General features: G+C 43.4%; 1 protein-coding gene across 4 annotated transcripts in view; it reads left to right on the top strand.

The window, feature by feature from the left end:
* The window catches only part of LOC114797960 (serine/threonine-protein kinase MRCK alpha-like), a 29052-nt gene that overhangs the window by 6494 nt on the left and 3299 nt on the right, over positions 1-19259 (top strand). Inside the window, exons 6-40 of one of the 4 annotated variants that reach the window (XM_028993326.1) lie at positions 1406-1499; positions 3463-3663; positions 3758-4006; positions 4467-4546; positions 4787-4947; positions 5124-5246; positions 5473-5606; positions 5932-6174; positions 6564-6674; positions 7259-7506; positions 7672-7777; positions 9308-9432; positions 9607-9712; positions 9807-9955; positions 10165-10253; positions 10367-10446; positions 10967-11008; positions 11530-11637; positions 11719-11796; positions 11893-11998; positions 12171-12307; positions 12397-12536; positions 13639-13720; positions 13920-14139; positions 14256-14318; positions 14398-14756; positions 15167-15401; positions 15865-15962; positions 16056-16140; positions 16256-16379; positions 16648-16765; positions 17182-17364; positions 17709-17823; positions 17933-18093; positions 19138-19212. In XM_028993326.1, the coding sequence (XP_028849159.1) occupies positions 1406-1499; positions 3463-3663; positions 3758-4006; positions 4467-4546; positions 4787-4947; positions 5124-5246; positions 5473-5606; positions 5932-6174; positions 6564-6674; positions 7259-7506; positions 7672-7777; positions 9308-9432; positions 9607-9712; positions 9807-9955; positions 10165-10253; positions 10367-10446; positions 10967-11008; positions 11530-11637; positions 11719-11796; positions 11893-11998; positions 12171-12307; positions 12397-12536; positions 13639-13720; positions 13920-14139; positions 14256-14318; positions 14398-14756; positions 15167-15401; positions 15865-15962; positions 16056-16140; positions 16256-16379; positions 16648-16765; positions 17182-17364; positions 17709-17823; positions 17933-18093; positions 19138-19212 (4828 nt within the window). The remainder of the gene's footprint in view (positions 1-1405; positions 1500-3462; positions 3664-3757; positions 4007-4466; positions 4547-4786; positions 4948-5123; positions 5247-5472; positions 5607-5931; positions 6175-6563; positions 6675-7258; positions 7507-7671; positions 7778-9307; positions 9433-9606; positions 9713-9806; positions 9956-10164; positions 10254-10366; positions 10447-10966; positions 11009-11529; positions 11638-11718; positions 11797-11892; positions 11999-12170; positions 12308-12396; positions 12537-13638; positions 13721-13919; positions 14140-14255; positions 14319-14397; positions 14757-15166; positions 15402-15864; positions 15963-16055; positions 16141-16255; positions 16380-16647; positions 16766-17181; positions 17365-17708; positions 17824-17932; positions 18094-19137; positions 19213-19259) is intronic. The other 3 variants (XM_028993301.1, XM_028993310.1, XM_028993318.1) reach the window with 3 other exon arrangements.

Genomic DNA, 19259 nt, shown 5'->3' with positions numbered 1-19259 from the left:
CACAGCATTTAAGACCGGTCACTGGCTTGTTGCTATTTGAATTATTTCTCCGCTTGGTGTCCTGGTGGTTTTCCTTTACTCGAATTTAGGAGAAGCTATGTGGGACTGGGATCCCTCCAACACAAGCTTCTTCCTCTCAGACTGAACCAACTAGTCTCTTTGAAGCCGAATATCTTCTACTATTTATTTCTTGAGTCTTTTTTTTTTTTTTTTTTTTTTTAAAATACACACAATTGTGTTACTCAACACTCACACACACACTGCAGAAGACATGGAATAATGGCAAAAACGATACGCCCAAGTGGAGAGCAGAGGCGATTGTGTTACGGTCAGGCAGCCTCTCCTCCCTGCGCTCTTCTGCCAGAGTACCACAGTAGCGCTGGGCTCCCGCTGGTCTTCCAAAGAAAGTCCAAACAGGCCAAGCTGCCGATGAAGGGTGAAGTGAGGGGAGTCCCAGAGCCTTCTCACCTCTCGTCCTCAGTCAGCACCCTCGGCTCCCCTGACTATCAAGAGTCCCGGAGCCCCCAGGCAGACATTTCCCACCCTCTGATCTCCACAACTGATAGTGTTGGTTGGCTCTTCTATCCTGTTTCCCTCAGCCTGTGCAGATGTCATTTCTAATGCCATAATAAGCTTTTCTCTGTTTGCATTCTTCATGGTAAGTTATGATTTATTGCTTTTCCCCCACAATTTTTATGAACTCACATTAATCCATCATAATTATTATTATTTTTTTTTGCTGTGATCAACACATGAGACTGAATGGGCGTTGACTAAAAGTTGAATATCTCATTTACGTGGCTTAACTTTTGGGAAACTTTAGGTTAAGCCAGATTCCTTGACTTGTACGTCGTCTTGTACGTGTATTTATTTATTTATTTTTAATAAAAGTGCATTTTTTGTTTATTTTAATAAAAGCAATAAATCTGTGGAAGTAATCAGACCACCATAGTGTCCTTCCTGAACGGATTAATTTTTTTTATGAATAATGATGTTTTATTCATTATTATACAAATGAGCACACCCTACACCACACAATGTAAACATGCAAAACTAAACAAAAACCGAAAAATAATTAAAGTGACCCGATACAGTGCATATAAGACATAGATAATGAAATTTTCACCATGTTCACCAAACATAAGTTTCCAAAACATTGGGTTCCACAAATGGACAAAAGATCTTTTTAATCATATAAGTTAATTTCTCCAGAGTAAGATAAGCTGACCACTGAACAGTTGAACAGATTCATTCTTCTCCATAGTAGAGCAATTGGCCTCCCGGCTTGCAAAAGTAACTACTTGTATACTTCTGCCCTACCAAAAATGTACGCCAGTGAACTGGAGTACAACAAAAAGCTTTTTACAACACTGTGATTTTAAAAGTTTTCTCATCTCTTCACTAGGGACATCAAACCAGACAACATCCTGTTGGACATGAACGGTCACATCCGTCTGGCGGACTTCGGGTCTTGTCTGAAGCTCATGGAGGATGGAACAGTGAGTACAGCAAACATTCATGCCTTTTCAGGCCTGCATGCCGTCACTCTTGTTATGAAATGGGCACAAACCATTTCATAACATCCTTTCCTCCATTTTAACCGAGCCGTCCAGCTTCCCAGGTGCGAAACGTGATGGAGAAAGACCTGGTCTGGCCGCCAGCATCCAGTGTTGGGGGGTTTCCCCACTTTACTGTTACAGTTTAGCGGCCACGCCATGTGTGAAATCGATATGCTTGTGTTTTCCATACAATGCAAAGATTCTACCGAAAGAGCCTCTCATGATCTCACACCCCCCAGCTATCAAATGCAACTCCGGATTCATTCTTTGGAAATTGTAATCACATGACCTATGCGAACAGACGTAATGACCTAGCACCTTGTATTTAAAGACCCAGTGGTATTGGCGCGATGGCTCCATGCTTCTTCAGCATGAACTGAAAAAGCGGAATTTCTTTCCAGCATGAACTGAAAAATTTCTTTTCCAGCACCTCATAAACATGGATTGGCAGGAAATCCTTATTCCTTCAGCCAAGCAAGGCAAGACCGTGCACGTTTGTGTATGCCTGTGTCCCTACAGGAGAAGGAGGGGGGGGGGACCCAAAAGATTTATGGTCCCGACTTCCACAAATTTATCCAAATGCACACATCTGCACCAAGGTTTTTTGGGCCAGCTTCCGGCCGCTCAACTTTCATAGCTTCTGAGCTTCCGCCAGAGACCCACATTCATTCCATATTCCCTGTTCCCCAGAAAAAAAGTATGCCTTATTACACCCGAGCAGTTTAATTCATAAGATTTGATTTTTACATGCCTAAATTCATATTTTTTTTAAAAATGCATGTTTCCAGGATTTCCTGGAAATAGATGTACTTGTGCACGTGGACAGAATAGTCTGGCAACTTTGTCCAGGTGCATCAAGTACATCAGGGGATAAAATCGTCCCTGTCCTTGTGTGTTTTGATGGGCCGTTTGCTAGTGCCCACCTTTGAATGGCAAGAGTCTTCCCGCACCCAGCATGCTGATTCCTGATGCAGAATTCCGTCAAAAGACCAGGTGCCAAGTTTATAAGAAAGGCACCATCTAGAAGGGGGGGAAAAACCCCAGCTTGGCTCGATCATACACTCGCATACCTGACAGCCGCACAGGTACCGGCCTGCTGCTGGCATTTGCTGTAATTGAGAAGCGTGCTAGCTCACGTAATTGTCCTGCAGATAGACATGTACCTAAATTCCATCTGTAGGACTAATTGTTGACTCTGTGCCTCTTGATGTATAATTTGTAGACTTGTAGAAGTTTTAATGCATTTCTTTTGATGTGCTCCGTGTTTTTCCCCCTCCTTTTGGGGTTTTAACTATTCCAGTCGTTTCTGTCCCCAGACATTATTAAAGGGGGCGTTTACATATCTGATGAGATATTCTAACTATTCCCCAAAAGGGGAAAAGTCCTGCCAAAAGGGAACTTTTTTGCAGTCTAAGCATTATATGGCAGTATGTTAAGTCATCTAGTGGTCAAACATGGTACAACATTTTTGGCAAAAGTGATGCTACAAAATGAGTTGAATATGTAACTAGCAACTGATATAATCTAAATTTCAAATAAATAAATAACCATAAAATTTGTCTATGGTAATTAAGCTATTTCATGTCTGTTAAGGGGGAGTTGTGGCAGGTAAGGAAGCAAAACCGTAATTGAACCGAACCATCAAAGGGCTAGTGAGGTTCCACTGTTCACAGTAATTCCCCCACACTGCTCCCCAGGTGCCTTTAATGCCTGTCCACTGCTCACTAAGGTCATGGGTTAAATGCAGAGTACACATTACATTGTCTCACTGTGTGTTGGGCTGCAGTTACAATGACTTCACCAACCTTTTGATTTCAGATTGTATATTTGTATGTAATTTCTCATTATTACCGTATCAGTTAAACTTGCTTACAGTTTTGTACCCTGTTCTTTGTTATGACAGGTTCAGTCATCAGTAGCGGTCGGAACCCCGGACTATATCTCCCCTGAGATCCTCCAGGCTATGGAGGATGGGAAGGGAAGGTATGGCACAGAGTGTGATTGGTGGTCCTTGGGGGTGTGCATGTATGAGATGCTGTATGGAGAAACCCCTTTCTATGCGGAGTCCCTGGTCGAAACGTATGGCAAGATCATGAATCATAAGGTGAGACTATTCAGATCTGACCTTTTGGGCTAGTTTTCCTTAATTTTAAGCCCATATACAAAACCAACTTATTATATTTATTTTTTTGCTCTAGGAGCGCTTCCAGTTCCCATCTAATGTAACCGAGGTCTCTGATGAAGCAAAGGACCTGATTCGGCGACTCATCTGCAGTCGTGAGCATCGCCTGGGCCAGAATGGCATCGAGGACTTCAAGCAGCACCCCTTCTTCAGCAACATTGACTGGGACAACATCCGCAACTGTGATGCGCCCTACATTCCGGAAGTGAGCAGTCCCTCAGACACCTCCAACTTTGACGTGGATGATGACTGCCTAAAGAACACGGTAATCCTACAAAAAAATGTATTTGTATCACTTTCTTATTGGTTCTTTTTAAGTTGTATGTTGAGTTGTTTGTACATGTACAGTTCAAACTCAGGGTCCGGAGTGATAAACAAGCCTTTGCTGAAAAATCCTATATTAAAAACATTTTTTGAATCAAGGTCTTCTCTTTTAATGTAGGAGTAAAGTTAATGGGAAACTGTGAGAGTTATGGTGCAGTGGTGGCCTAGTGGTTAAGTAAGTGGACACGTGACCAGAAGGTTGCCGGTTCGAATCCCGAACACACTGCTGCCCACTGCTTACCATGGGTGATGGTTAAAAGCAGAGGACACATTTCGTGTGTCACCGTGTGCTGTGCTGTCGATCACAATGACTTCACTTTCCCTTCACCTGACTTCAAACTAACCATTGCATTGATCATAATGTGAAATGTCCATTGTGTTTTGTTTTTTTTATGATGCAGGAGACTATGCCTCCTCCCTCTCATACGGCCTTTTCTGGGCACCACCTTCCCTTTGTGGGATTTACTTACACAAGCAACTGGTAAATTCTTTATAGTCATATCTTGTCAATGAGGTGCTTTTATTAATTGAATGTGTTTTTAAATTCTGTTAATCCTTGTGGGTTCTGAGTGAACAGGCTGAAGAGCTTTTTGAAATGTTTGTCTGCTTGAGTTAAATTTGTTTATTGCTGTCTGCGTTGTAAAATTACAATCTCTAATTGCCACAGCCTTGTGTCTAATAGTGAGCACTGAATTCTTGCCGTTTGACTGTTGATCTCCAGTACGCTGTCAGACCGTGGCTGCCTGCACGAGTCTGTGGGACCTGTGCATGTCGATGTGTGTGTGCAGCGCAGCCTTGAGGAGAGTCTGACTGTGGAGGCTTATGAGCGCCGTCTTCAACGTCTAGATCAGGAAAAACGTGAGCTCAGTCGCAAGCTGCAAGGTACATCACCCATGCCTATAATAGGATGCCTTGCGAAATGTATGCCATAGTGTGTGTGAGTTTTTTTTATGCAATTCTGCATGTCCAGCTACTTAATAGCTGCAAAAAGCTGCAGTCGTAAAGATAACATCTGCTTGCCTGTTGCTTGACTTCCCACTTTAAATGTTTGTCCATAGAATCCACTAACACCGTGCAGGCTCTCCAGCACTCAAGTGGAGATGGGCCTGTCAGCGCAAACAAAGACCGTGAGATCCGAGGCCTGAAGGAGGAGATTGAGTTGCTGAGGAAGCAGATAGCAAGTGAGAATCATAATAAATGAGCCTTAAAGTTACTGCGACTTTCAGTGCAGCTTTAACGAACAACAGTTCAGTAATTATTGGTAAACTACAAGTGGTAGTTACATTTTTTTCTGATTCATATCAAAATTTATAGAAATTATGCCAACATTAGTCTGATATCTTGAAGGAATTTCTGTAAAAGTACTAGAAATTCTGCGTTTATACATTCTTTAAATGTTCCTGCCAGATTCAGGTCTGCTGGAGCAGCAGCTGGAGCGGGCCAGCACGGTGCAGAGAGATCTGGACCAGTCAACCCAGCGTGTCAGAGAGCTGGAGAAACAAGTGACCACCATAATACAGGAGAGGGACAACATTCAGAGGGTAAACTAGAGCTAATAAGATTACAATTACAATAATTGTACAATAACTAGATATTTACGACCCCTAATCAGAAGGTTACCGGTTCGAATCCCAAACCACTGAGGTCCCACTAAGCACAGAAGGGCACAGAAACTATTATATTCACTGGGTACAAAAAGGTGTGGTTTTTTTAGTTTGGATTATTTTAATGTTATGGCTTCGTTGGAAAAATTATTATTATGTTGTCTCTATGACTTCTCAGGACCGTCAACACAACCATCCCTAAGGTATATTTTACTAGTTGAGGTAAGACTGTGTTTTTCTGAATTGGTCATTTTTCTTGCAGGAGATGCAGGAGGCCAGTGAGCGCATGAAAACCCAAGGGAAGGATCTGAAAGAAGCCCACAGCCAGAGGAAGCTGGCCATGCAGGAATTTTCCGAAATGAGCGAGCGTGTCACCGAATTGCACTCGCTCAAGCAGCGTCTCTCCCGCCACCTCCGAGATAAGGAGGAAGAGATGGAGGGACTGTCACAGAAACTGGAATCACTGCGCCAAGAAGTACGCAAAGCAGAGAGGGCCAAGAAGGAGGTGAGCCTTCTTGGTTACAGTGAAGGAGATATTACAGGCCAAAGGATATTAATACATTTTTTTGTTCAGTATTTCTGAATTTGCTTTTGGAGCACCCCCTACTATAGATTTCCCACCTTAATTTTGCTTATGTGTTTCTTAATTTGCAATAAAATTAGGTCCTTGAGGAACAGGGTCATTGAAAACAGGTTGAGGATGCCAAAATAAATGTCTTAACAGGTCTCTTTTAATGAATTGTGAAGTTAATTGGTATTTACTTATTTTTATTTATTTATAACATACACTTCTCTATTAATGTTTCCAATAATCATAATTGGTGTTTAAGAATGTACATGTCTATGTAGTTAGTACTCGTTTGTTATCAAAGTAATCTACCCAACTCTGTTCAGATGGAGAGCCAAATGGAGGAGCGAGTGGCGGAGGCACAGAAGGAGAAGAAGTTGCGAGAGCGCAGTGAGCAGTACAGCAGGCAGCTGGAGGAGGAGCTGGAGGGCATGAAGGTACTGTTAAAGGCTTTACGGGCTGCATAATTACATTTTAATCAGGAATCTGTGATTTAAATAGAAATTGGGCGTAGTAGAGTGCTGTGTCAGCAGTATTGCATCATCTTTTATAATTGTCTTCTCTCCATATAGACATTAGAGCTGTGATTGTGAAAGCATATAATTCTGAATCAGTGCAGAAAAAGAAAGTGATCAAATTTTTAAACCTTCATTAAAATAATTTACTCTCTGGTTTTTCATAATTAAACATGATCTAATCTGTAATGCTTGCTTCATAACTTCAGTGCGTGAAACTAGACTGGTTTCCATTATTAATGCTGTCGGAAGGATGCTGTTTGCTGTTATTTAGGGCAGTCTGCCAAACGTAAATGAAACTGTACAGTCTCAGTTTTTAAATTATTCCATCCATAGCTGATGAGAAAAGGCTTGTTAACGGCTCCTACTGCAGTAGACCTTAAAACATAAAACCGGAACAGCAGTATCTGTTGAACTCATGTACATTGGTCATCAGCATATACAGGTTCATACGTGAAGATGTCTACAATATTTTTGTATTTGCCTTTCTGTGTTTTACGGAGCAGCAGAAGCATGTGGGCCGCACTGTTGTGTCAGCGGGCTTGGAGCCACATCAGGAGCTGAACAAGTTGCGGGCCGATCTGGAGAAGCAGACTGCGCTGCACGACGAGGAGCTGTCACAGCGTGATGTCCAGCATGCTAATGAGCTCAAGAACCTGAAGAAGGAGCTGCGTGATGCTGAGGCCCAGCATCTCGGCCTTAAGAAGGAGACCATGATGCTGAAAGACAAGTTGGAGAAGACCCGCAGAGAGAGGTACACTAATGGTCTAGGTGGAAAAATTGGTACAACTGTAGGACTCCACTACTGACTCCCTTGGCTGTTTGGTGCCTGTCACCAACCCATCAACTGCTTAGCATTTTGTATAGTGGTATGTAGACACTGTACAACATTTTGCCTTCTGTTTGTGTGTCTGTGTAGCCAGTGTGAGCGGGAGGAGTTTGAGATTGAATACAAACAGAAGTCAGAAAGGGAGCGGGTACTGCTGACTGAGGAGAACAAGAAACTCGCCGCTGAACTGGACAAGGTGAGGGCCGCTTCTGTCCTTCTTTTCACACAGTCTTGCAAACACAGAAATATGATCTCATACCAAAGAAGCGTATTTCATTTGATTTGTCACGTCAGACGTTACCTCCCTTACTGTATTACTGACCATTTTATTAGAAAATTTCTAACGCTTGTTTATAGATCATTTAGATCTTTCATGTTCAGCATGTCCCAGACATGCCTTGCTTTCTGTCTCTCTTGGAGTCTCTCTTTTCAAACCCATCTTTCAAAGTGGAGGAAAAGGCTGGCGTCTCCTAGACAGCTGGGAGTCAAACATCAAAGGTCTCTGCGAGAGCGGACCAGGGCAGTGCTGTCTGATGATCCCCGCCTCCAAACCCGACCGAGTCCACCCGATATCCTCTTCCTACAGCGGTATCTCCTTACCCACAACCCCTCCAGCATCCTGCTCTCTCTCTATAGCCTTTAGAGCAGCATGCTGTTGACATTGGCGGAAGAGGCATGCAGGAGTAATTTTATTTTTTTGGAAAGTTTGACCTTTTTTTTTTTTTTTTTTTTTAAAACAAAGGTTATTAGTTCTGGCCAGAAGAACCATGTGCGCCAGTGAGGAATGCTCATCTAAACTCTTACTCCAGCTAGAGCATAAACACCCTGTCTCTGCGTGAGTTTGGAGCATTTCAATCACGCCATTGAAGAGAGTGAGATCTCCTGGCCTGACCGTGTGTTCTTGGGACGTATTTCAACATCCCCCGTTCTGTACAACGACAGTGAAAAGAATGTTCTAAGTGGAATCTGAAAAACAAGGTTGACCTGCTCACCCATGCAGCATGGTTCCTCCATTTAACACCTTTAGTACTGTAATAATAGCACGTAGGTGCTGTCTGCGGTGCTGATCCATTTGGTTTTAGTCAACTGCGTGGAAATTACAGGCATGGCCAAAATTATCGCCACCCCTGGAATTTACCCAGAAAATTGTTGCAATTACAAATGTTTTGGCATACAAATGTTTCTTCGGATCGAAAAGTGCTTCGGATCAATACAATAAAACTGGGAAAAAAAGCCAAATCTGATATCATTTCACACATAACTGAAATCAACAAGCTTGTTACACCTCTCAACTGGAATTTCCGACCACTCTTCTTTTGCAAACTGCTCAAGGTGTATTTAAAAGGAGTATTTACTCCAGAAAAGGAGTACATTTTTCTCCAACTGGCGTCAGGTTTGATTTGCTATATTGCCAGCACCTGTTTCTTACGACAGGTGAGCTATATCTCGAACTCAATCGAGCTATATGCTTGAAATAAAACGATTTATCCGCAATTTTGAAAGGGTGCCAATAATTTTGTCCAGCCCAGTTTGAGTTTTGTGTGGAATGTCAGACATAAAGGAAATAAACATTTGCATACCGAAATATTTTAAATGGCAACCAATTCTGGCGGTTTGTTTTTGTAATATTGGCCAAAAATTGGGAACAACTGAGTTCTTTCAGTGAACTGGCTGTCAAGACACACTCACGGCTTTCCTGTCTTTTGTCTATCTGTGTGTTCTATAGTTGACCTCAGACTCTGAGAGGCTGAGAAGCAGCAACAAGCAACTGGAGGAGGAGCTTAGAGAGCTTGCCGACAAGAAGGAGAGTGTGGCTCACTGGGAGGCCCAGATTACTGAGATCATACAGTGGTAAGTGCTGACTAATTTTCTTTGTGCTGTCACATTGCTCATAGTATGAGCTGGTGGGAAATGATACTTTTGCGTACTTTCATTCCCAGCCTGTGGTTTAGCCGCCCTGTGAGCCTACCTGCAGCTGACTGGTGGTATGGGAAGCACTGTTCTTCACTATGTGTGCTTTTGCAGGGTGAGTGATGAGAAGGATGCTAGGGGATACCTGCAGGCTCTGGCCACGAAGATGAACGAGGAGCTGGACGGGCTGAAGAACAGCAGTCTGGGAGCCAGAGCCACAGTTGAGTGGTGCATAGAGAAGCTGAATTTTTTGGCTTTTTGGCTGGCTCTTTTGACCAATTCTCCATTTTTTCCCTTTGTTTCTTTGTTTTCAGGACATGCCATGGAAGATGCGACGCTTGGCTAAGCTGGACATGTCTGCACGTCTTGAGCTGCAGTCTGCCCTGGATGCTGAGATCCGAGCTAAGCAGCTCATCCAGGATGAGCTCAACAAAGTTAAAGCGTCCAGCATAGCCACTGAGTGGTATGTGTACATGCCATGGTTAAATGGTGTTTGGGTCGATGGGGGCCACAAGCACTGGGTTATATTGACAATTGTCTGGGCTATATTTGGTCAAATGTATGAATTTACTTTCTGTTTCCAAAACCTCCAGCTTTTCTGCTGATAGTCTGGGAAGACATGAACGGTACCAGCCATTGGCTACTTTCTTTACTTACTTTTGTCTTTGTTAGTAAACTGCAGGAGTCTGAGAGGAAGAATCAGGAACTACAGTCAGAGGTGGAGAAGTTAAATCAAGAGTCTGAGCTCAGAGCAGGAAAAGGTACAGATCCCATCAAAGACCAAGTGACATACACGAGTGCGCACACACACACACATCATTATGCACCTATACATGCTACAGTGCAGTCTCTCACATCTCAAATAACACTGCAGGTATAAAGCACCAGGACTCGCAGAACTCATTCCTGGCATTCCTCAATGCCACCTCCACCTACGCGCTGGATCACTTCGATGTGAGTACTGCGATTTGCTGTTTAGAAGGGACAAAACTTTTTACCTCTTTTAGTTTCTGAAAATTCCAAAAGCCCCTCATTTCTCATTCTCTGATCTAATTTGATGATGTAGATTTCCCCCTTCAGTCACCTTTTTTTATATATATATATATATTTTTCATTCTTTGTTTTCATTTTGCTTACTGACCAGGACTCATCCTCTTCGTCTTCGTTTAATGAGTTATGGCATGATGTAAGTTTGGACGTAGTGTTCCCTCCAACTCCTTTATTCTCTGCTGATGTCTGCCACATAACCGCCTCCTTACTGTAATTAGACAGGAGTGTATGGTTGTCTTCTTTCCAGTTATGAAATTCAGACATCCCATATTGGTTTATAAACTGTCCCGATGGTCTTTTTATCTTTTAAATTTGTTCTGTTGAGAGATTTCCAAAGATCCCATCCTTCCATAAATAGGTTTTTGTTTTTATTTATTAATCGTTTCTGTCTGTTTTGCTCTCTCATTTGTTTTGGTCTATTTAGAAGCGTTCCCCTGCCTCTGGCCAGGCTAGCAAAGGCAAATGTGTAAGATCCCTTCAATGATTTATTTTGAGCTGAATTCAGTGCTTTCTCCTAGGCGGTGTGCTGTTTTTGGCTTTTGTGCATGCTCCTGTCTCTCTCTGCTGCATGGGTGCATGTGCAGAGATTTTGCTGTCCGCTTTAACTCTTGTTGTGTTTTTCATTGATGTGCAGTGGCATGAGGCTCTCTGCAGATAATCTGGAGAAATTGTGCTCAAACTTCAAATCAGTCTGGCAGTTTGTTGTAGCAAAATTCTTCCGTTGGTATATATTTTTTTATGTATCCCCCCCGTCTCAGCTCTGTTTCTTGGGCTTTTATTTAGTTGTACTTATCGGAAGTGAATGGTGGTGGCGTAATTCCAATTCACTTTAGGTGGTGATAGCAGTGCTTTGCTTTTGAAATGCACAGCTGCTGGTTGCAATGAGGCTGGTTTTGAAATGAATGTTAATTATTAATGTCATTGTGCGCTACTCTGTGTGCTTTTTGTCTGTACTGTTCTCAATGTCTCCTCTGTTACTTTTGCCAGATTGACTCCATTGATAACTTCAGCCTGTCCCACGAAGAAGACACAAAGTCGCAGGCCATGTCCTGCTCCCGTTCCCCTTCTGCTGCAAGCGACGTGGAGCCCCTGGAGGTGACCTTCGGCCCATTAAACTTTCAGGTCTAATTCAGTCCTATGTAACAAATTCTGTCTTTTTATGTTACTTGACCACAGGTGGTGGACCATCCACAGCCCACCACAACCTCGACCATGCGATCCGGATACAGTGGATCGAGTCTGGGCACACCAAAGGTGAAAAACTGTCCAAGTCAACAAAATAAGAGGGTGGTCAAATGCTTTTTACGTAATCCTTACACATCTTGTGCCACTCCATCCATTTTCCTGCAGCCAAAAGCCCACCAGTTCATTGTGAGCAGTTTTACCACTCCAACTAAGTGTAACCAGTGCACCTCTCTCATGGTGGGTATCATTCGTCAGGGCTGTACATGTGAAGGTGAGTCAGATGTTTGACAAAAAAATGTGCATTTTTGATATAGCTGCTGGAATTTTTTTTTTTATATTTTTTCCGTTGCATTATTGTAGATATGTTTCTGTATGTTTATATGTTCTGTATTGTATGCTTGTGTATATAATTTGTTTATTTATTTTGTGTGCGCTTCCCCCAGTTTGTAACTTCTCGTGTCACGTCACTTGTGCGGACAAGGCACCAGCCGTCTGTCCCATTCCCTCTGATCAAACCAAAGGGCCCTTAGGCATTGATCCACAGAAGGGTATTGGCACAGCCTATGAGGGCTATGTTCGGGTAAGGCGGTTAATGCCATGGCAATATGATATTGAAGTAAAAGAAAGAAAAGATAACTTATTAATGAGCTGTGTGCTTAATTGTTTCAGGTACCTAAGCTGGCAGGGGTAAGGAAGGGCTGGCAGCGGGCTCTAGCCATTGTCTGTGACTTTAAGCTGTTCTTGTATGAGTTTGGAGAGAGCAAGACTGGCCAGCCCGGTGTGGAGGTCAGCCAGGTTATTGACATGAGGTCAGTTCTGTTTTTCATTTCAGTTGCAAATCTTGGTTGCAAATGTTCCTGTTGTCATTTAGTATTAGCAGATGAGTAACACCTGTACAGGAGTGCAGTGCAATTCCACATCGCAGCTCTTCGAAATTCTTGGATCAGATAGTTTATGTGCTGCTGCATAACTGTTTCTGAATTATGCGGAACCCCTCACCAAGAGCTCACAGACTGCTGCCATTATAGGTACTAAAAAGCTCAAAATGTCAGACCAGTATCTGCTGATCTAGGATGATATAGGACGACGGGGCAGTGGTGAACTAGAGGTTAAGGAATCAGAAGGTTGCCTGTTCGAATCGCGATACGCCATGGTGCCACTGAGCAAAGCAACGTCCCCACAGTTCCTACAGAACTTCTGTAGGAAACAGTTGGTGGTGTTGAAGGCATTGGAGAAATCAGTGCTGCCAGCAGTCTCCAGGTGAGAGAGGGAATGATGTAGGAGGTGAATGACTGCATCATCCACTCTGAAGTGGGCCCAGTGATGAGCTCACATGGTGCCAAATCTGAGCCAGGACCAGCCACTCCAGGGTCTTCATCAGGGGGTATGTCAGAGCCAGTTGTAGCTGTTGAGATCCTTAGGTCGTGGAGTCTTTGGCACTGGTACAATACAAGAGGTTTTCCAAAGCTGTGGAACTCTCCCCTGGTTCAGGTTGAAAATGTGCTCAATCACCACACACAGTTGATCCGCACAGGACCTGACGACCCTTGAGCTGATGCCCTCTGGACCTCTGCCTTTTGAGGTTTAATTCTCCTCAGTTCCCCTCTGACCTGATTGGTTGAGAGAGCCAGGCTGGAGCCGTGTGCTGGATGCGTACTGGATGCTGTGGTTGGGAGCAGTGAGCAGGGTGTGAGGATGAGGTGTTAAGTAGCTGAGCTGACTGAGGTGGAACAGCGGTGTGGGTGTCTGCAGCGTAGACTGCATTCTTTAAACCTGTTAAAGAAGTGACTCGGTTAATTGGCCCACCTCACCTCCCCCAAAGTACTCCTTAATTGGTTACCACTTTGAACTTTTCCTGCTGATTCCTTGAATTGTTGGTTCTGAATTATGCATTTTTTTTTTTTCTGACAGGGATGAGGAGTTCTCAGTCAGCTCGGTTTTAGCATCAGACGTGATTCATGCCAACACCAAGGACATCCCTTGTATCTTCAGAGTGAGTTGGACCTGACAGTAGCTTTTTAAAATGCTTATTTTAAACCTGAACTTTCCCCATTTGGACTAAGAACCTTATGGGTCATGAATGGAAAAAAAATGTGTGTACATCTGTTTTTCCCTTTTTTGTGTATTATTAATATGGAAACAAAGGTGACTAGCACTTAGGCCAGTGTCCATCTCCTTCCCCTACTCCGTAGGTAACTGCATCACAACTGTCCGCTTCTGGCAGTAAGAAGTGCTCTGTTCTCATGCTGGCTGACAGCGACCATGATAGGAGCAAGTGGGTGGGGCTCCTCAATGAGCTTCACCGAATCCTGAAGAAAAGCAAGCTGAAGGAGCGCTTTGTCTACGTGCCCAAAGAGGCCTATGACAGCACGCTACCCATCATCAAGAGCACACAGACTGCTGCAATTATAGGTACTAAAACACTAAATGGGTTATTGAAGTCAGAATTCCACCATTCCAGCCAGTGAACTTTGGGTTTAAACATTTTCTTAAAACAGTTTTGAGAAATGTCTCTTCTTCACATGCAGATCACGAACGCATTGCCCTGGGTAATGAGGAAGGTTTATATGTCATTCATGTCACCAAAGATGGTAGGTGTGAGAGTGTCACCATTTTCTTTATACTTCATAAAGCGTTTTGAAGTTGTTCACCACCTCCTGCTCTTTACAGAGATTATCAGGGTTGGGCAGAGTAAGAAAGTTCATCACGTTGACCTCATGCCATCTGAACAGCTGGTGGCCGTAATTTCTGGCCGTGGTCGCCGCGTCCGCCTCTTCCCCATGGATTTGCTAGATGGCCACGAGGTTGAAATTGACAAACTGTCTGAAACTAAATTGTGCCAGACTATGGTGTCAGGGACACTGAGACATGGCACCATCACCTGTTTGTGTGTATGGGTGAAAAAGCAGATAATCTGCTACGAGATCAACAGAAGCAAGAAACGGTACCGCGTCTTACAGGAGCTGCCAGTGCCTGCAAATGTCCAGTGGATGGGGCTGCTGAGTGAGAAGCTCTATGTGGGATATCAGGTTTGGGTCACATCCTTTTGCTCATTCACACACAGTGCATTTTCCTCAAGCTTCTGTGACTAAACATGTAGCTCTTATGTAAATAGGCCATCATTTTTAAGAAACTGGAACATGGCTTTTTTGGGGGGAAACTTATTAAATATAAAGAAAAATAGAAAATGACTCTATTTTGGTAAATCTGAGTAAGCGAGGAAGGTGAGCATAGGGGAGAAATGTAGGACTGAAATATGTAATGAAGTAACTGGATTTGTAGCTGGTGTATTTGATTTTTAAATAGTTTTTATGCCTACACTAATTTCTCATTCGCTCAGAATTTTGTTTGGAAATTGGTCTCTTGGTGACAGCGTTGTCATTTGGTACATTCAATCTCGCTCAACTAGATGATTAAAACAATGTTCTCCTGTAAACAGGCTTGCTTCATGCGCTACAGCATCCAGGAAGACACCCCACCGGTCACTATGCTCCACCCTGACGACCACACCCTGTCCTTCATCGGTCAGAAGACAATGAATGCTTTGTGCGCGGTGGAGATCTCGAGTAAAGAGATGCTGCTGTGTTTCATCAGTATTGGAGTGTACGTGGACTCCCAGGGCCGACGCTCTCGTCAGCAGGAGCTCATGTGGCCTGCCACCCCCACTGCCTGCTGTGAGGATCCTGCATTCTCACCCCAACGGCACACCTTCCTCACATAAACTACTCGCTTTCAGTATCTGCTGATTTAGGAAGATATAGGTGTAATACATGGCAATGTTTCCTTCTTCTTAACCAAATATACTTTTAATAATGAAAGTTATTACCTTGGTGCTGGTTTGGAAGGCAATCTTGCCAGCACCAGGGCCCTTACTTCATCAAAGACTGGTTTATATTTCAGATGACAAGTGGCAACTGTGGTTTGAATCTAATGCCTATTAGTGATTTTTGGTTTAGTACCGTGTTCATACTTTCCATGGCAACTGGCCCAGTTTCCCCTATGGTTAATTAGCTGGATGGATTAAAATAAGTTTCATTCTACGTAGCTGCCATGAAGACACTTGCTAAATCATTGTCAATGGTCAAGTCAATTGGCACGTCCAACTCACTGCTCTAAAATTCTGTTTATCTTCCGAAGGTTACAGCGCGCCGTACCTCTCTGTGTACAGTGAGAATGCCGTGAACGTGTTTGATGTCAACACCATGGAGTGGATTCAAACCATCCCCTTGAAGAAGGTTAGGGTTACACGCCGATAAGCAGAATGACTTGTGCAGGTTATTATTATTATTTTATTTTCATTTTTTTAAATCATCTTCTGGCCTCCTTAGGTGCGTCCCCTGAACACTGATGGGTCACTCAACTTGCTCGGACTCGAGACTGTCCGTCTCATCTACTTCAAAAACAAGACAGCAGGTAGGAGCCTCACACCTTTAGGCTTTCACCTAAGCCATTAAATCCACATATTCACTACAGGGAATTGTAAAAGGGTTGTGGGGGTGACCATGGTGACTGTTTTTAATTCTTGCAGAGGGAGATGAGCTTGTGGTCCCAGAGACTTCAGATCACAGCCGGAAGCAAATGGTGCGCAGTATGAACAACAAACGGCGCTTCTCCTTCCGGGTGCCTGAGGAGGAGAGGTTACAGCAGAGGAGGTGACGGTCACTCTAGAGCAATTCTGCATTGTAGAGAGACAACAGCAATGTTTTTCAATTATGTCATGTAACATGTAACTTGCTGAAGAAGGCCTGTTGGTTTTATAAATAATTAGCATTGAATGCGAGTCGTTTTTTAAATAATCTCTGATGGTTTCCAGAATTGTACATTACACAATCGATATTGTCATGTTCATCGTTGTTTTACTTTGCACGTAATCTGTAATCAAGTTAACTGTTAAGTTAACTTGTGCATGTGTGTGTGCAGGGAGATGCTGAGAGATCCAGAGATGAGGAGCAAGCTGATCTCCAACCCCACCAACTTCAACCACGTTGTGCACATGGGTCCAGGAGACTGCATTCAGATCATTAAGGAATTGCCCAAGGTACATACCCTCTCTATTATTATTAGAATAATAATCATTATATAAGGAATAATGCATTTGTTTGTCATAGCTTACTTGGGCTTTCCATAATATTTTTTCCCCCTTGAATGTGCTTATCTTTCACTCAACAAATGATTGAATGAGTAGTTTATGATTTGAGAAGTTTACTGTTAGTTTGTTATATCAGATTTTATTTTAATTTGTACGTAATTTTAGTTGTTTGTTTGTTTATTTAATTCTAATTTACTTTTGTTCCTTATCTTCCGTCTTGACTTTTCACTTTCTACTCTGGGTGTCAGCTAACTAGATGTTCTAATCCACATCACATAAGCATAGTTCCTTAAACGACTACTACTATTTTCCATTCCTTCACACCTTCCTTGTCATTTTCACCTTTTTCCTCCTTTCCACTGAAGCCGGGTTCTCCTCTCCCCTCTCCCCACCTGCCTCTCATCTCCACACCTACCTGTTTTGAGCATGTCTATCACATGACCGCCGTCTCCGCTGACAACTTCCTGTCTCAGGACGGCAGCCCCCTGTCCTCCCGCTCCCCGTCTCTCTGGTCTGCTCCTGGGACCCCTGCCTCTGTCTGCTCTCTGGTATGGGCAGATTTATTGCCTGCTATCTTCCCTGGTGTCTCTTAACTCTTCTCTACTGTACTTACTTCATAGTGCAGCTGTCCAGACTCTGCCTTTCCTCCCACTCGTTAGAACTTTATTATGTGAGACTTATTTCACTCCTGATCTGTACGTATATGATTTTTAAGCTGTTCTTCTATAAATTTCCTGAATTGATGTCGTGGGGCTAGTTGCATGTCTCCCCCTGGTGGATGGACAATGCAGAACTGAAGGACCATATGCAATCTTGGTTTTAATCACCAGTGAATGGTGTGATTTGGCGATTAAATCTACTCTGTGCTCCCGGCGCTTTTCTCCGCCATCAGAATACGCATACTCAAGAGAGCCGAGTGCTGGGTGGATCAATCAGCATCCCTTCCATCAGCAAGGGCCGACCTGAACCCGGACGTTCCATGAGCGCCAGCAGTGGACTTGGCTCTCGTGAGTGATCCAGCAAGCCATTGAATTAGGCTTCAATTAGTGTATACTGACGAAATTAGAATGAACAAAATGCAAATATAACTTTTTGTCTCTTCCACCCGCTCTGCAGGCTTGTCTCAGAACGGCAATGCCCTGCGGCGAGATTTCTCTGTGGGGCATTACAGCTTCAGCAAGAGGCAGCAGATGACCTCCCCCTCAGAGGGGTCTCTCTCCTCTAATGCAGGCCTGGACTGTGGCGGTGAAGCTCCTATCTCCCAATTTGACCGTGAGGTGTGTGAGCATTCACTGAAGGTCCATGTTTTTTCACTTTTTGATAAAATTACAATTTACATTCCTGTAATAAATCACTGAATTAACGCGTTACTAACCTAAATCTGTGTGATTTTCATTGAGGCAGTTGAGCAGAAATAGATTAAACTAAATTTTACCCACAAAAATTACATGCAGTTTTGGCATGTTTTTTTTTTTTTTTTTTTTTTTTTGTGTCACTTTAAGAATTTAATCTTTTTTCTGTAAAACTGCTCTATAGTATACTAACATGAGCCAGCAGGAAGCACTGCTTCTCTTCACATCCTAGCACACCAATAAAGGGGCAGTGGTGGCCTAGCGGTTAAGGAAGTGGCCCCGTAATCAGAAGGTTGTCGGTTCGAATCCAGATCCGCCAAGGTGCCACTGAGATAAGATAAGATAAGATAAGATGCCACTGAGCAAAGCTCCGTCCCCACACACTGCTCCCCGGGCGCCTGTCATGGCTGCCCACTGCTCACTCAGGGTGATTGGTTAAATGCAGAGGACAAATGTCACTGTGTGCTGTGATGCTGTGTATCACATGTGACAATCACTTCACTTCACTTTAAATTTAGCTTCAGTTGTCTTCAGTAAAATGACTAGCCCCTGTATTTTAATTTTTTTACAAATTTAAACTTTCATTTCACATCATAAATGGTTCACTTTAAAATTGGTCTTTGTGGTCGTACTATATGTTTGAAATTTTTGAAGAAAAACCAGAAGCTTGTGATTGCAGCTAATAATTCACCCAGCAGGGAGAAAAGTACCCGCACTTTTGCTTTTAAGAGCTTGCAGAGGGATGTAACAGGAATGAATCCTCTTTTTTTGAGAGATGAAAGCCTGTTGCCTCACCTGTGCAAAAGCACAGCGTCCGTTTTGCTGCATGTGCAGTGTGTCCCACCAGAGACGGTCTCACTTAACAAGTGCTCTTCTCCTGCAACCTGCCCACACACACACGCAAGCCCACCCTCCACCCCCAACCTCTGCAAACATTCTGAGTGTGTTCAGTGTGGCTCTCCTCTCTAGTGGCAGGCTGTTACACCTACAGAGAAGACCCCCGATCTGAAAAGGGTATTAAGGACCCTGCTTAGTAAGATAAAGGTAAAAACAAACAGCACCCAACCTCTGTCAAACCTCCCCGTGAAAAC

This window comes from Denticeps clupeoides, chromosome 1 (assembly GCF_900700375.1).
Source record: "Denticeps clupeoides chromosome 1, fDenClu1.1, whole genome shotgun sequence".
Lineage (NCBI taxonomy): Eukaryota > Metazoa > Chordata > Actinopteri > Clupeiformes > Denticipitidae > Denticeps > Denticeps clupeoides.
The sequence above is the reverse complement of the archived record's forward strand: the minus strand, read 5'-3'. Positions and strand labels throughout refer to the sequence as shown.